The sequence below is a fragment of the Strongylocentrotus purpuratus genome, unplaced genomic scaffold (genome assembly GCF_000002235.5).
Source record: "Strongylocentrotus purpuratus isolate Spur 01 unplaced genomic scaffold, Spur_5.0 spur5_scaffold_21, whole genome shotgun sequence".
Taxonomy (NCBI): Eukaryota; Metazoa; Echinodermata; class Echinoidea; order Camarodonta; family Strongylocentrotidae; genus Strongylocentrotus; species Strongylocentrotus purpuratus.
Window position 1 is genome coordinate 29,233,164 of NW_022145607.1, and position 18,751 is coordinate 29,251,914.

Here is an 18,751-nt window from a genome sequence, read left to right on the forward strand (position 1 = left end):
ACCTAGGCATAAAGGACCTCTTCAAAGGTAGTTTTTACGGTGGATTTTGTCTAGGTTTGCTCCCTCGAGGTAAATTGTACCAACATCTTCTAGAATATAAAAAGCGGTGCAAATTTGCAATCAAGCACCATGCATTATACGTTCTTTTAGAGATGAAATAATTATGTAATCTAAAACGAATACATTTTTCCTACATGGCATGTTAAGATAAATCCGTTAGCAAATTAGATACTATTTTGGTATACAAAGTCATATTGACTGTTTCATGAATTTACCCAGCATTGATATTTGTTTCTCTTTAACAACACAGTATCCTTATGTCACCATGCCTGTGTCTCTTGGTGAATGGCGTGTCAGGATCGGCACGTTCATGCGCCGTCGGAGGAAAGAATATGACTACAACTACTTTTGGAGCAAACTTCACAACTTAATTAAAAAAAGCAAGAATGCGGAGCCACCCAAAGAAAACGACAATCCTGAGTGTAACATCTCATCTCGTACTGGCTCTTCACCTGATGCGAATAGTTCTCAAGGGAACACAGCCTGTCGACCTGCGTCTCCTTACAATGTCAACCTGAATAACGCTCAAACCGGGCATTCATGTGACGTCAGCATTAGCAGATGTAATGCTAATTGTCAGACTCGGTCACCATGTGACGGTCCAGAGTTTGATACTGTAACGGAGAGAGGATTCCCATGTGATGTAAAAAGACCCGGTCATAGCGATGTCTCTCACTCTGAGTCTTCGTGTGCTGAAAACAGTGGTTCTCCAACAGCAAATGAGACCAACCCTGTCCACGATAACACTGACATTCAGATCCCAGTTCCCCGACCCTGTGTAGAAGACGAATTGGACAATAGATACATAACCATTAATCTAGTGTCACATGAATACCCCCCTAATCCCGTTCAAATAATAGCACCACCTGAAGTTGTCACATCAGAATCGTACTCAGATGTACCTGTAGCCATCGCGGGTGAAACAGATCGTATCCAAACAGACGTGGAGGAGACATCAAGCTCTGCACCGTCGGGGATAGAGGACCTATCATCGGGCTTGCCACCTAAACCAAGGCAAGATACAACGAGAAACAACGAGCAATCAACACCATCTGTCAGGGTATGTATTTTCCAGGGCAACCCTATCCCATTGTTACAAAAATGAGACAGACGAAGAAAAAAAATATATATATAAATAATTTTTTTCAAATGTATACAATTCTTTCATAATTGTTTTTTAATAGGACACGGTAACTTAAAAAATCGGAGCTGCACAAGATGTTTTATAAAAGACAGTTTGATTGTTTCAATTTGCTATGGATTATTTTGATTTAACGTTAGTTGCACTATAATCAAAGGTAAAAGTGTCCTTTACCCTTTCACAGAATACTTATTCTTACGTGATTCTAAATGTATTTTGACAAATAACGTCTGATTATTATTTTGAAAATCGATTTCTTTTCATCAATTTCATTAAGGAATCAACGGAATATCATGAATCATCTTGTCCAATAAATACGTGAACAGTCATCCTTCATCACCTGTCAGTGCTATTTGTTGTATAATAATATTAGAAATGTTAAAATAAACTAGAAACCATTGATTAAAGAAACCGCCAGAAATACAATGCGGCACTAGGATATTATCTCAGTATGGCTTGTTTATTGTTTACAGAGTTCAAAGTGTGTCTTCTATTCGTAATTTTATCTTCGTTCTTAGGAAGTAACAGAGAATCACGTATCACCGAATTATCCGATCCCCGTATCAGGGACAACCAGCGGTGAAGCAGATACAATCAAAGGAAATGACTGTTCAGACATGACCAACATACTCTTATTGAGATCCGGTGACGTAGAACGAAACCCTGGTCCAAATAATAAGTAAGCAGCATGAAAGAGCATCTTTGGAAGATTAAAATCCATTGTTTTATATTCTACTGAACCTGAATCCGAGTTTACGATTATGTTTAATAACTGACAACTCTATTAGGCAAATTTTTACCCGATTCTGTAAAATATTTTAATTTGATACAGTAAAACACTGTATTTTCAAGTCAAAGGAGCAAAATAAAAATGTTTTTTATACCAAATCTCGCCAATATCTATAAGTGCTATCAGAAATTAATCATTCTTCTTATGTCTATAATTTAGCCCTGGCAGTCTGACCGAGCTCCAGCTCTATCTCCTTGCCGAAGGTATGGATCCCTCAGATTTTAGGAAGGTCGGACTAGCATTAGGATTCACTGAGGCTAAACTAAGTCAGTTTGAGAAAGACAAGCTGGGCAACTCCATGCTAGCTACCTATCAGATGCTTTGCGAATGGCGGAAGACAGTACGTGAAAGCGAGGCGAGGAAGACATTGGTCGACACGTTAGAAAGCATTAAGCTGGTACAGCTTGCTGATTGTGTACGAACAGGTAATAATGATGATAGTGGGTTCATGATTGTAAAGCGCTCATGTTATTATTATTATTATTATTATTATTATTATTTATTCGGCATTTCAAAATACAAGAACAATACAGAGTAATATGCAAATTACAGCAATTACAGGAACATATATATATGCATGATAAAGAAAGGACCTGAATCAGAGATGATGGGGCTGCCTGGGTTTGGAAAAGGTTAACTAAATTACCATGACCCACAGGTCTTCCTTCCCACACCCCTTCAACTCCATCCAGGTCAGGATAAGAAAATCCAAAGAAAACATATTATATAAATTAACAGTGTATAACTGGAAACTGGCAACACACTTGGTGTAATAAATGTAACATGAATGTCTCAAGCAATATAACATTCAAACTGATCATTTAAACATGTATAATAATTCAAATATATGATTGAATTATAAACAGATTGACAAAACTTACCAATAATTATGATCTAATTTGTCTGCCATTGACTGTACTAAGTAATTCAATTAATTCGTAAAAAGAGTCGGATTTCATTATTAATTAATTAAAAAACAACTATTAGACAATGATTCTTAAATAGTCGTGGAGACAAATACATAGTGAGACTATAATAATTGAGATCAAGAATATTCTTATATTTATACAAATAAAAATTATGAGTTAAATTAATTACATGTTCAGAGTATGACATAGACCAGAATCGAATGACCAAGTGAAAAAGAAATTAAAGAAAGTAATGCCAGATGACATCAAGAATGTCAAGATCAAGAATATCCTTGCAATTATACAAATAAAATTATGAGTTGCAATAATAACATAGAGTAAGGGCAAGGGCAAGGGCAAGAACCGAATGACCTAATGAAAGTGAAAGTAATGCCAGATGGGTATACTAAACAAAATCATGTCACCTGTTAGGTGGTATAGAAAAGATTGTAATGGAATTTAAAGAACAGAGAAAATTTCCTGACGAAGAAGAGTGAGAAGCTTTGAAATATTTCCAGAAACAATTTCGTCTTTGACATGTGAGGGAAGACTCTCCCAAATAATGGGAAATCTGTGAACTGCAGTTTGGTGAAGACGTTCGGTTCTTGCCCTGAGGTGTTGGAATAAAATGGTATGTTCACTCTGGCGTGGTCTTATGGCTACATTCTCATTCACTGCTTCACACCACACGATACCGTAGAGACTTTTAATTACGAAGGAAATCAAGAGATATTTCCTTCTTGATTCCAGGGTAAACCATGCAAGGTTTTGGAGACGTTGTGGATAAGGCATTTCTTGACGCCTTTGTTTCAAAATCAGTCGTGTTGCCCTCCTCTGAACTCGTTCCAAGGCTTCCACATGTTTTCTTGTGTAAACATACCAGGATGGAACTCCATATTCCAAGATAGGCAACACGAGTGATTTGTACAAACATAACAATGCCTGCTGGGACACGCCCCTACCCAACCTAGAAATGAGACCAAGCATTCTGTTTGCCTTCTTAATTACATTATTAACTTGGTCATCCCATGTCAGGCTGGAATTGAGGGTAATTCCAAGGTACTTGATTGAATTCACTTGTTCAATTGTGTTATCATCAATGGTGTACTTTGTCTTTTCGACATTTCTCTTACGAGGGGCAATTCTGAGAACTTTGGTTTTCGTAGCATTAAGTTGCATTTTGTTAATGCTGCACCAGTTTATGACATGAGTAATGTCTGCTTGGAGCATTTGCATATCAGTCTCACTTCTAATTATGCGGTACAGAAGCGTGTCGTCAGCAAAAAGCACACATTCCGATTGGACTACATGGGTGATATCATTAACGAACAAATTGAATAGCCGTGGTCCTAATACACCTCCCTGAGGTATTCCCGAGGTCACTATTGACCAATCAGACCGTGATCCTCGGAACTGGACAGTTTGTTCCCTCCCACAAACAAAAAAACTAACCCATTCCCAGACATTACTTTGAATGTTATATTTCTTAGCTAATTTATTGAGGAGAAGATCATGGGGCATGCGATCAAAGGCTTTGCTAAAATCCAAGAAAATAGCATCAATTAGAGGGGTGGGTGTTACATCAAGGGACGAAAACCAGTCATGTGTGATGTTGAGTACTTGTGTAGCACATGATCGTTTGGGTGTGAATCCGTGTTGTTTGGGGGAAAGTAGACCATATGTCTCAACATGTGCTACAATACATTTGTCAACAAAGGTTTCCATCATTTTGCAAACAACAGAAGTGAGCGCAACTGGGCGATAATTGCGAAAATCAGAGGGATTGCCAGATTTATGAACAGGAATGACAATCGATTGTTTCCATTGTTTGGGTAGTTGACCTAGTGAAAGTGAAATTTGGAACATGCGTTGTAATACTATGGATATGGGCTCTTTCACTTTTTTGAGGAAAACAGCCGTAATCCCATCAATTCCGGGTGATTTATTCAATGACAAGTTATCAATGAGCTTCACAATTTCACATGTAGGGAAATCAAGGGTATTCAATGGAGCAATAGGAAAGTCACAAGCACTGGGCAATTCAGGAACATTATCAGGGTCAGATTGATTAAAAACTGAAACAAAATAATCAGAAAAACAATTAGCAATCTCCTCGGGCTTGTTCAGTACATTATCTTGATCAGAAATTATAGGTGGAGTTGGGTTGCGTCTCAGAGAGCGCATATATCCAAAGAATCGCTTCCTGTTATCATGCATACAGAAAAGACCATTCAAATAACGCCAATAAGACTTGTTAGATTTTTGCTTGGCATGATTGCGAGCTCTTTTGTACTTGTCCCACCATTCATTCCTTACGTCTTCCTCGTCTTCAAAATGAGATTTGGCTGAAACAAAAAGCTTCTTAGCCTTATTAGTTAGCCGTTTTATTTGCGGGGTTACCCATGGACAGAATTGTTTCTTATTCTGAACTTTATGCGGTATACAGTCATTGATAGCGGCTTGATACAAATCCAAAATCCTTCCCAGCTTTCATCTACATCATTTTGATTCATGAATAGGTCCCAGGGAGCAAGCCTAAGGAGATTGTTAAGATGCTCATAGTCCCCCTTTTGGTAGCACAAGAACTTCCGTATGATTGATTTGGGTAATTGAGGTGTAACAGTATGGAATGTGATCAATACTGCATGGTGATCACTAATTACACAATTTGAAGTAACATTAATACTTTGACAGAGCTCAGGACTGTTCACAAAAACAAGATCAATAATTGAGCCTTTACTTGGGTCATCAAGTTGTGGCCTAGTTACATCAGTAACACACTGGGTCATATTCATTGTTTCAAATATCTGAAGAAGTCTATCCCTATTTCTACAGTTTTCATCTTTCCAATTCACATTAAAGTCTCCGACGAAGACTATACCTTGATATTTTCTACTCAAATTTTGCACACTATCGACTACTGTTTCTAGTTTATCAAAGAACTCAGCCTTTGAATTGGGAGATCTGTACACTGAGCAAACAATCCATTTCATTTTCTTCTTTAGAGTTATTTCACAAATGACCATCTCAATATCAGGTGTCTCAAGATCCGGTAGACGTTGCGGGAGGAGATATGATCGAACCGAGATAAGAACACCTCCACCTCTTGTGTTTGCTCTGTCATTACGGAAAATACAATAGTCATCAGGAAGCCCCAACTCACAATTTATGATCCCGGCTCTTAAATAGCAAGGTTGCCATTATAGCAACTGTAAAGAATAAGATGAGCGGTATAGCGGATCAGTCAACGGACTGTTCGAGTCCCACCACGGCCTTAATTTCCTAAGTACATTCACCAGGGTGGGATGAATGGGTATCGCGGGCAGGAATTAATTCCTTGAAATGCTAGAGCACCATCATGGCAGCCATGTTAAATACGATGTAATTATTGTCGAGCGTGTCAAGTTAGACATGAGCGATATACAAGAACCTCTATTATTTAGCCCTATATGCTAAATTTATCAGTACCACTGCGTATTCCATTAAAACATTGCAACAAAGTGAGGAGTCTTGGAATATTGGAATATTTAATATTTACCCTAAGGGTGTCCTCACTTTTGTTGGATATATACATTTGTATATAGGGAGAGAGAGGGGTACAGAAGGAGAGAATGGGGGGGGGGAGGGCAATTCAGAATAATTTCTTTCATGCATCACTGACCTAAATATAATTTCTTAGAGAAATGTATCACGTTAGTAGCCCCACTAGAGTTTGGATCTTACTAAATAAGTAAGGAAATTCCAAAATACGCGGTAACGTTTGGGACCAAATGCCTTCGATTTTCATATTCATCCATATGGATAAACAGTTACAATAGAGGAATCTCCGTCTAGAAAACAGGAAAATAGAACGTGTTTATGATAGATGCATTTCATTAGTTCATGGATTAAACGAATAATAATCCAGGAGCATAGCTTTTGAAACTAGAAATCGTTTTTATCTTCTTTAGTATAAAATACACACGATCATGCATATTTAATATGACGTTTACCGCAAGCTTTGCTCAATTGAATATTGTATAAAACCCGACCAGATAACCAGAAAGGCCTGACATCTTAGTATCGACCCGAGTAACCCTTCCCTGTGGCAGTGACATCAGGGCACGATGTCAATCCAGTAATCAATGTGAAAGCCCCTATCTAGGAAATAAATGATTTCTCAGCGATTGATCATGATCCACAAGCAAATTTAAATTGAGATTTGGGAATTTACGTATTGATATAACATTTCTGTGATTTATGGTTAATGTATTTTTGGGGAGGACTGCTCTTTTGTTATTTGTTTTATCTTTAAACACAACGTTTTTGTCTAGTAACTTTAGAAACAACGTTCTTTACCATCCTATCACAGGTCAAGTCGGTGATCACATACCCTCAATGACAGAGGAGGAAATCCAACGGGTTGCTGAAGAGGTCAAACGCTATTATGACATTAATCTTTGTCAGATTCAAGCTAATCCACTGAACACCGAGCTTACCGTTAAATTAGAACAGATCTTCACCAATCTAACGTTGATGGAAGAAGACAAAGGTACCAAGCACAAAACACCGCTTCTATACGATGACCTCCTCAAGACGAAAGTTAACGGGAACTATCCTAAACGCTTGTTGGTTGAAGGTGAAGGTGGTGTAGGGAAAACCACTTTCTGCGCCAAGATCGCTTGGGACTGGATCCACGGAAAAGGATATCAAGATTTCAAACTGGTTCTTGTCGTCCTCCTTCGCGAAGCAGAGGACAAGACTGTGGGAGAGATAGTGAAGACGTATCTTTCTGACAACAATCCGGTCACAGCCAAGCAGCTAGACAAGCACATCCTCTCAAATTCGGATGAAGTCTTTCTTGTCCTGGACGGCCTAGATGAGTCTACTGTCGATCTTAACAGCAATCAGCAAGTCGCCCGCATCACTTCCAATCGTCTGTTCAATTCAGGGACAGTACTAATAACATCGCGACAATGGAGATCAGATGAGATTAGGAAGAATGCCAATCTCAGAAAGGTGTTTGCTTTCATTGCTGTGGAAGGTTTCTCTGTTGAAAACCTCTCTTCCTACATCACCAAGTTCTTTCATCCAGACACAGCTTCCTCTGAAGATCTAAACCTATTCATATCAAACAACGATGTGATCAGAGAGAACATGGCCCCCTATCCCATATACACAGCCATGCTGTGCATAATGTGGAAAGAATTTGATGGAGAGCGCCGAGAGGCAATGTCCAAGCTGCAAACATTCTCCCAGCTATTTGATGAGATGATCCACTTTTTGGTTGATCATTACCTATCGAAGCACATTCCATCTTCAGGTATTGTTGAAGGCAAATTAAGGGAACATCGTTCAGATATTCGTCATCACCTACTTCAGATTGGCCGCGTTGCCTTCCAGGGTCTTCTGGAAAGACGGTTGGTATTCACAGAAGAAGAGTTTCAAAGCTGTCCAGAGTCTATAGATGTAGGTTGCAAAGTTGGTGCGCTCACCAGAGAAACGAAAGTTCTTCCGAGGCGAGACAGAAGAACTAATCCAAATTTAGCAGTTCAATCGGTGCAGTTCCCTCATAAGCTCTTCCAGGAATATCTATCAGGAATTTATCTTGCATCTCTTTACAACTCAAACCGTAATGAGTATGACGGGTTGGTGGCGAAAATCATAACTGAAGCAAGAGAATACCGCTACCTCCTGTACTTCACCTCGGCCCAGCAGAAGGAGATCGGATTGGATATCGTATCACATCTCACAGCAGGAAAAAAAAAGCGTAGACATGATGATGACTTCGTCGTCGTCGTAGATGTAGCATACGAGAGCCAAGACCAAACAGTGGCCAAAGCAGTGGCGGATCATCTCTCTTCTGAGTCCAGCAAGACACTGAAGATCATTGAGGAGATGCAGGCACACACAGTATCAGGGCATATCTTCATCATGAATCATCGTGAAGTGGTAAGGAAAGAAACGTCGAATTTTTGCAACTTAGACTTAGGATAACGTCGTTTGGTTTGAACACTTAACTGTATACATATACCCTGTATACTAACGATGCGCAACGCGTTCTGTATAAACTTCTATTCACCCAAATGTTGAAAAGAAGCTTGATACAATCAATTTTCTTGATGCATGTTCTATGGATCTAGTGTGGGTGCAACTCTGATTATCATTTTTTATCTGAAAATTGCAATGTACACGAATTTTGTTTCACTATTATTATCTACAAGAGTTAATAAGTATTAGGATTTAAGTCTTTTAATAGGAGTTGCGATTTATTGTTATTGTAGCACAACCGATCTTGTGTGTATTTGCAATGAAATCTTGTTTAATAATATAACACTTTTAATATCACGAACTCCAATAGGATTTGCACGTGCATACTGTTCAAACCAGTAGGATAAAAAGCCAACTTGAATTATTATGAGATAACGTACAGAACTCAGTAAAGTTTACATTTGGTAGGATCAGAATAATTCCTTTCAAATGCAAAGTGTTATTTTAAAGTTATGTGATGTTCTTCGTGAAATATAGATTTTTGAAAGCAGAATAAAAACCAAAGGGAAATGGAAGGAAAAAAAACATATAAACAAAATCAGTTTCTATTAAGGTGACTAATAAGGATAATATGGTATTATTTTTATGATTTACGTTTCTAGCCTCACAATATTATTTGTGTTCATGTACATTGTAGGATCATCTGACTATTGAGAAGACATGTGGACGGACGGCTTCAGAGGACCTGGCTGAATACATGTGCTCATCACGTACACTGAGATCTGTGACGATCAGTCGTACTATGCATGATGTCTTCTACTCGGTGCTTGTGAATAAAGCAGTCGATTCCAAGGTCAGTATACATGTGTATTATCCACGTTCTGGTATATTTGGTACATCTTACTTTTAAAAGAAATGGATGCCATATTCAGTCAGGATAATAATTTGTCCGGTGTCATAAGATTAAATTAGGAGAATACTGGAAAATAGAGGTTTGTTTTTAGAAAAATAAATTTCAATTTCAGACTTTATCCTTTATTTAAGTACACAAAAAAAGAAAAATACTCCATTAAACTATTTATATAGTACTTCTGTTTAAGCTAGTGGGTTTCCACCCCCCAAAAATCTTCATCTTTGCTCGCTCTGATCATGATAGTTAATGATAGTTCATGATAGTTAAAATTTACCGTTACTTTGTATATTTTGATTTTTATATTGCGAAATAAAATTGAATTGAATTGAATTGAATGATGACCCAATTTTTCCCTAGTACACTGTTGGTTATTATGGTGGAATTATTATTTTAACCCTAAGTTATGGAATGATTTTGACAATGGGTTATTCCTCATAGAGCTAGGTAATAGTATACTCTCTCAGATTTTATTGAAAAATAATGTGTTAGTGTTTGTTTTGCGAGACTGCTAAAGCATGTGTGTGCTACTATGATAATCAACTAGGGGACCTACGTCCTGAAGTCATAACTGACAGTAATGAAGATTAATGCCTGATAAAAAGGCACTTATATAGCACATCGACACGGTTTTAATCCTGGGGGCTCACAGTAACGAGGCCATTGCTTAGCTTCTGAAACATGACTATACGCAGCGGGGGCTAGGGTACGTCGCCGCCACCACAAATACAAAAAACAAAAAAAAATGCAATAACCTATCAATAATTCATTGCATTTTGTCCCGGTCCCCAACATACAAAAATCCTCTATGTGGGCATGCCTTGAACCATAATGCATTGCCCTACAGAGGAATGTATCTTGTTGGGGACCGAGGGAAAATGCAATGAATTATTGATGATTTATTGCATTTTCTTTGTTTTGTGTATTTGTGGGGGCGGCGACGAACCCTAGCCCCGCTGCGTACAGTCATGATTTAGTGGCTAAGCAAAGGCCTCGTTATTGTGAGGCTCCAGAATAAAAACCGTGTCGATCAGCTATATAAGTGCCCTTTTGTGAGGCATTAATCATCATTACTGTCAGTTATGACTTAAGGACGTAGGTCCCCTAGTTGATTAGCATAGTAGCACACACATGCTTTAGCAGTCTCGCAAAACAAACACTCGCAAATTTGTATTCAATAAAATCTGAGAATGTATACTATTATTTAGATCTATTAGGAATAAATCATTGTCTTGAGGAGTTAATTTTTTCTTTATCTTCATATATTATCGATTTAATGTTTTACTTATTTATTATTTTTACTATTTTACGTATCGTATTTCCAATTTCTCTCATTGATGTGGAACGAGTCATTTCCTTACATAAGGTGATCAGATAGTCTCGTTTGGCTTGTCTTTCGTGCTTTTGCTTTCTTTTTCAAGTAATCTTCTACGTATTATTCAGTTTTTCTTTTCTCTGCTAAATATCTTAAGTAATTGCTTTCTTGTATACTTGGTAAACATTCCTTGTTTCAACAAGAATAAGGAATTTGTCTTTGTGTTGATTTCCTCTTTCCTGGACGTATCATTGTGTTATTCAAATTTTCTACAAATATAAATTACGCTTCTTCTATATTGTGATCGCCTATAAATTTATTTATTCATGATTTTTTTTTCGAATTGATATTAGCAAGTGTCCAATTTTATTTCTTCCGGATCAATCTTTGGAAGATTATTTTGATTTCCTATTTTTATCAATAATGGAAAATCACGTCTTAAAGTTGTAAATTCTACATTCCAAGATATCTCATGTGAAAGATTTTGTAGATGAAAAGCATAAAACTAATGATGAACGCTTCGTCGCTCCGTGGATAATTCTTCATAATTCCTTCATAATTGTTGATATTAAAATGTTCGTTTTCCAACGACCAATTTGTGTGCATACTAAACAAAAAGGCGCGCCTCGGGGTGTAGCAGCGGAGGCAAATTTCCCTTGAGCGTATGGAAACAGCCAGTCCTCTCGTAGCAGTCGATTTCTCTATAATATAACATATTCTTAATTCCATATGGCAATACGGAATGCGACGGGAATGCTGATGGAGAGACGTCCATTTAAATTATGAATGCCGATGAGAATACATTTTTTCAATTTTAACTTAACCTATAAAAATGAACAATCGAATCCCTTCATCTTTTCCTATTCCTTTGAAAACCGCAAAGTGTTCCATGTTTATTTGTTTTCACACTTTTATGTTATGTAAAATCACATTTTTAAAATACTATTTCAATCAAATTTCAAAATAACCTTTTGCATTATAAATGAATGAGGATGGTGACTGTATCAAGATGTAAAGTTTAAAAACATGTTCAAGTCGAGTAATGTCAGCAATTGTTTATCCAACATAATGCTACAATTATATGAGATTCGGATTTTGGACGCTCAATATGTGGACTCCCCCCCCCCCCCCATGGAAGTGCTGATGGAGTGACGGCTATTTATTAAGAAGTGCTCATGATACAAAATATATGAATTTAAAACCTACAAAATGACAAATCGAAACATTTCGTTCCCGTTGTTGTGATTGTGTTTTCCATTGGAAACTGCCAAATATTCTGAGTCTGTTTTCACACATTTGTGTTACGTTATTATGAAATAAAGATTTTCAAAGTAATATCTCTAGCAAATAGATTGTAAATGTAACGTATTGCTTTTGTAAGTGAATGAGGTTGGCGACTGTATCATCATGTAATGTTAGATATTCTTCAGTATATTAATGTCAGCAATTGTTTATCCAACATCATGTCGTATTATAACAACAGATTGAGACTCTGGACATCCGCTCTGGTGATCTCAGGAAATGTACCGATGCATCAAGTAATCTCGCTCAGTTCATCTGTAAGATGCCTCGTCTGATGAACCTGACACTCCGCGGTCAGTATCACGAAGACTTCTACTCAACATCATCGGCGATGGCATCAACTGCAAAGGTATTGATTTGGTCCTATATTTTAGGATTTAAGAAAATCACTTCATATTTGTTATACTTCAAGTGTGCCCTTTTCTGTATAGTCGCAAGGAAGTGGATTATTTTACTCTTGCAATTGGTACACAGTTGAGAGGAAGCAGGTAAGACAAATTAAATGTTTTGGACGAGGAAGCGAAAAATAAACTCTCCGTCATAATACAAAAACATACTGAAGATTATCAGATTGATAACAATTAACATATACCATATTTTACATTTCATATGACAATTCGGAATGCTACGGGAATGCTGCTGGAGAGATGTCCATTTTAATTGTGAATGCTGATGAGACTTAATATTTTAATTTAAAAACCTACAAAAATAAAAAAAAATTGAATCCCTTTGTCTCTTCTATCCCTTTGGAACCGCAAAAAGTTCAATATTTATTTGTTTTCACACTTTTATGTTACGTAAAATCAGATTTTCAAAGTACTTTTGGAATCAAATTTCAGAATGACGTTTTGCTTTGTGAATGAATGATGATGGCAACTGTATCAAGATGTAAAGTGTAAAAACATGTTCAAGTCGAGTAATGTCAGTAATCGTTTTTCCAACAAAATAATACAATTATATCAGATTGGGACTTTGGACACTCAATATGTAGACCGCCCCCACCCCCTATGGAATTGCTGATGGAGTGACGGCTATTTTAATTAAGAATTGCTCATGATACAAAATATATGAATTTAAAACCTACAAAATGACAAATCGAATCATTTTGTTCCGGTTGTTGTGATTATGTTTTCCATTGGAAACTGCCAAATATTCTGAGTCTGTTTTCACACATTTGTGTTACGTTATTATGAAATAAAGATTTTCAAAGTAATATCTCTAGCAAATAGATTGTAAATGTAACGTATTGCTTTTGTAAATGAATGAGGTTGGCGACTGTATCATCATGTAATGTTAGATATACTTCAGTATATTAATGTCAGCAATTGTTTATCCAACATCATGTCGTATTATTACAACAGATTGAAACTCTGGACATCGGCTCTGGTGATCTCAGTAAACGTCCCAATGTATCACGTGATTTGGCTCAGTTCATTTGTAGGATGCCTCATCTGAAGAACCTGACACTCAATGGTTCCTGTCACGATGAATTCTACTCAACATCTTTGGCGATGGCATCAACTGCAAAGGTATGGATTTGGTCCTATATTTTAGGACTCTAAGAAAATCACTTCATATTTGTTATACTTCAAGTGTGCCCTTTTCTGTATAGTCGCAAGGAAGTGGATTATATTACTCTCGCAATTGGTACACAGTTGAGAGGAAGCAGGTAGGACAAATTAAATGTTTATGGACGTGGAAGCGAAAAATAAACTCTCCGTCATAATACAAAAACATACTGAAGATTATCAGATTGATAACGATTAACATATACCATATTTTACATTTCATATGACAATTCGGAATGCTACAGGAATGCTGCTGGAGAGACGTCCATTTTAATTGTGAATGCTGATGAGACTTAATATTTTAATTTAAAAACCTACAAAAATGAAGAAAAAAATGTAATCCCTTTGTCTCTTCTATCCCTTTGGAAACCGCAAAAAGTTCAATATTTATTTGTTTTCACACTTTTATGTTATGTAAAATCAGATTGTCAAAGTACTTTTGCAATCAAATTTCAGAATGACGTTTTGCTTTGTGAATGAATGATGATGGCAACTGTATCAAGATGTAAAGTGTAAAAACATGTTCAAGTCGAGTAATGTCAGCAATTGTTTTTCCAACAAAATACTACAATTATATCAGATTGGGACTTTGGACACTCAATATGTAGACCGCCCCCACCCCCTATGGAAGTGCTGATGGAGTGACGGCTATTTTAATTAAGAATTACTCATGATACAAAATATATGAATTTAAAACCTACAAAATGACAAATCGAATCATTTTGTTCCGGTTGTCGTGATTATGTTTTCCATTGGAAACTGCCAAATATTCTGAGTCTGTTTTCACACATTTGTGTTACGTTATTATGAAATAAAGATTTTCAAAGTAATATCTCTAGCAAATAGATTGTAAATGTAACGTATTGCTTTTGTAAATGAATGAGGTTGGCGACTGTATCATCATGTAATGTTAGATATACTTCAGTATATTAATGTCAGCAATTGTTTATCCAACATCATGTCGTATTATTACAACAGATTGAAACTCTGGAAATCGGCTCTGGTGATCTCAGTAAACGTCCCAATGTATCACGTGATTTGGCTCAGTTCATTTGTAGGATGCCTCATCTGAAGAACCTGACACTCAATGGTTCCTGTCACGATGAATTCTACTCAACATCTTTGGCGATGGCATCAACTGCAAAGGTATGGATTTGGTCCTATATTTTAGGACTCTAAGAAAATCATTTCATATTTGTTATACTTCAAGTGTGCCCTTTTCTGTATAGTCGCAAGGAAGTGGATTATATTACTCTCGCAATTGGTACACAGTTGAGAGGAAGCAGGTAGGACAAATTAAATGTTTATGGACGTGGAAGCGAAAAATAAACTCTCCGTCATAATACAAAAACATACTGAAGATTATCAGATTGATAACGATTAACATATACCATATTTTACATTTCATATGACAATTCGGAATGCTACAGGAATGCTGCTGGAGAGACGTCCATTTTAATTGTGAATGCTGATGAGACTTAATATTTTAATTTAAAAACCTCCAAAAATGGAAAAAAAAATGAATCCCTTTGTCTCTTCTATCCCTTTGGAAACCGCAAAAAGTTCAATATTTATTTGTTTTCACACTTTTATGTTATGTAAAATCAGATTGTCAAAGTACTTTTGCAATCAAATTTCAGAATGACGTTTTGCTTTGTGAATGAATGATGATGGCAACTGTATCAAGATGTAAAGTGTAAAAACATATTCAAGTCGAGTAATGTCAGCATTTGTTTTTCCAACAAAATACTACAATTATATCAGATTGGGACTTTGGACACTCAATATGTAGACCGCCCCCACCCCCTATGGAAGTGCTGATGGAGTGACGGCTATTTTAATTAAGAATTGCTCATGATACAAAATATATGAATTTAAAACCTACACAATGACAAATCGAATCATTTTGTTCCCGTTGTTGTGATTATGTTTTCCATTGGAAACTGCCAAATATTCTGAGTCTGTTTTCACACATTTGTGTTACGTTATTATGAAATAAAGATTTTCAAAGTAATATCTCTAGCAAATAGATTGTAAATGTAACGTATTGCTTTTGTAAGTGAATGAGGTTGGCGACTGTATCATCATGTAATGTTAGATATACTTCAGTATATTAATGTCAGCAATTGTTTATCCAACATCATGTCGTATTATTACAACAGATTGAAACTCTGGACATCGGCTCTGGTGAGCTCAGTAAACGTCCCAATGTATCACGTGATTTGGCTCAGTTCATTTGTAGGATGCCTCATCTGAAGAACCTGACACTCAATGGTTCCTGTCACGATGAATTCTACTCAACATCTTTGGCGATGGCATCAACTGCAAAGGTATGGATTTGGTCCTATATTTTAGGACTCTAAGAAAATCACTTCATATTTGTTATACTTCAAGTGTGCCCTTTTCTGTATAGTCGCAAGGAAGTGGATTATATTACTCTCGCAATTGGTACACAGTTGAGAGGAAGCAGGTAGGACAAATTAAATGTTTATGGACGTGGAAGCGAAAAATAAACTCTCCGTCATAATACAAAAACATACTGAAGATTATCAGATTGATAACGATTAATATACACCATATTTTACATTTCATATGACAATTCGGAATGCTACAGGAATGCTGCTGGAGAGATCTCCATTTTAATTGTGAATGCTGATGAGACTTAATATTTTAATTTAAAAACCTACAAAAATGGAGAAAAAAATGAATCCCTTTGTCTCTTCTATCCCTTTGGAAACCGCAAAAAGTTCAATATTTATTTGTTTTCACACTTTTATGTTATGTAAAATCAGATTGTCAAAGTACTTTTGCAATCAAATTTCAGAATGACGTTTTGCTTTGTGAATGAATGATGATGGCAACTGTATCAAGATATAAAGTGTAAAAACATATTCAAGTCGAGTAATGTCAGCATTTGTTTTTCCAACAAAATACTACAATTATATCAGATTGGGACTTTGGACACTCAATATGTAGACCGCCCCCACCCCCTATGGAAGTGCTGATGGAGTGACGGCTATTTTAATTAAGAATTGCTCATGATACAAAATATATGAATTTAAAACCTACACAATGACAAATCGAATCATTTTGTTCCCGTTGTTGTGATTATGTTTTCCATTGGAAACTGCCAAATATTCTGAGTCTGTTTTCACACATTTGTGTTACGTTATTATGAAATAAAGATTTTCAAAGTAATATCTCTAGCAAATAGATTGTAAATGTAACGTATTGCTTTTGTAAGTGAATGAGGTTAGCGACTGTATCATCAGGTAATGTTAGATATACTTCAGTATATTAATGTCAGCAATTGTTTATCCAACATCATGTCGTATTATTACAACAGATTGGAACTCTGGACATCCGCTCGGGTAGACTTTGTTATCGTGCCAATGTATCACGTGATTTCGCTCAGTTCATCTGTAGGATGCCTCATCTGAAGAACCTGGCACTCGATGGTTTCTGTCACGATGACTTCTACTCAACATCATCGGAGATGGCATCATCTGCAAAGGTATTGATTCGCCCATATACTTTAGCACTCTAACAAAATCATTACTTATTTGTTATACTGGAAGTGAACTCTGTTCGATATAGTCGCACGGAAGTGGACAATTTTACCCTCGGAATTGGTACACCGTTAAGAGAAAACAGGTAGAGAGAGTGAACATTCTGTCATAATACAAAAACAGACTGCAGATTTTAACATTGATGGTGAACAAAATAATATATACCATTTTTTTTATTTCCATATGACAATTAGGAATGCTACAGGAATTATGATGGAGAGACGTCCATTGTAATTTCGAATGCTGATGTTATGTTACGTAAGATTAGATTTTTAAAGAACTATTTCAATCAAATGTCAGTATGACGTTTTGCTTTGTAAATGAATGAGGATGGCAACTGTATCAAGATGTAAAGTTCGGAAATATGTTCAAGGCGTGTAATGTCAGCAATTGTTTTTTTAAACGTAATATTACAACTAGGCCTATATAGATAGATAAATAGATAGATAGATAGTTTATTGGTTTCCACGATATCTCATTTTACAAAGAGTGTAACAACATATTGAAAATGATTATAACATACATGTACATACAATACCGGTACACACAATTCGGAATATTGTCCATTAAGTTGAACTTAAGAGATATAGTGGCGGAGCCTATGGAAAAGCAGAGCTTGTTGTGGGTAGGCCCCTTAACTCTTTGTTTGCTTTGTTCGCCGATTTGCACGGACGTAGGCGTGCCAACTTCGCATTTTTGCACAGATGTATACGAGTCAATTAGACATTCATAATACCGCTCGCAGTGTGTAGCCACGCGTTGCGTTTACTATTGTTTACATTGTATACATCGCACACTTTCCGGTAAACTGTTTTTCTTCATAGTGTTACATTCGAAATTACCGTGTATTTAGCGGTTTTCTTTGGATTTTTTTTACTGATGTTACGATGGCACCTGCTGGAAAACGTCAACGTGTGTTTAGTGTAGAGGAGGCTCGAGATCTTGTTACTATGGAAGCATGGAGCATGGACTCTGATTCCGACGAATCGAGCAGTGACGAAGACTCTAGTGATAAAAGTGTTCCCTGAGAGTAGACTGATAGAATAAGAATGAATAAAAATTAATGAAAGAGCTAGAGATGACAGCAAGAAAGAGAGTAGACTGATAGAATAAGAATGAATAAAAAAAATGAAAGAAGGAGATAGAGATGACAGCAAGAAAGAGAGTAGACAGTGATAGAATAAGAATGAATAAAAATAATGAAAGAAAGAGATAGAG

The 18,751-nt window shown here is 36.5% G+C and overlaps 1 protein-coding gene across 1 annotated transcript in view; it reads left to right on the forward strand.

The window, feature by feature from the left end:
- The first annotated feature begins 302 nt into the window (after positions 1–302).
- LOC105439014 overlaps positions 303–18,751 on the forward strand; it is a 32,274-nt gene continuing 13,825 nt past the window's right edge. The window contains exons 1-10 of the mRNA XM_030994314.1: positions 303–1,120; positions 1,720–1,880; positions 2,151–2,416; positions 7,251–8,830; positions 9,567–9,722; positions 12,578–12,745; positions 13,758–13,936; positions 15,023–15,110; positions 16,127–16,294; positions 17,311–17,478. Of these exons, the coding sequence (XP_030850174.1) occupies positions 326–1,120; positions 1,720–1,880; positions 2,151–2,416; positions 7,251–8,830; positions 9,567–9,722; positions 12,578–12,745; positions 13,758–13,936; positions 15,023–15,110; positions 16,127–16,294; positions 17,311–17,478 (3,729 nt within the window). The 5' untranslated portion in view covers positions 303–325. The remainder of the gene's footprint in view (positions 1,121–1,719; positions 1,881–2,150; positions 2,417–7,250; positions 8,831–9,566; positions 9,723–12,577; positions 12,746–13,757; positions 13,937–15,022; positions 15,111–16,126; positions 16,295–17,310; positions 17,479–18,751) is intronic.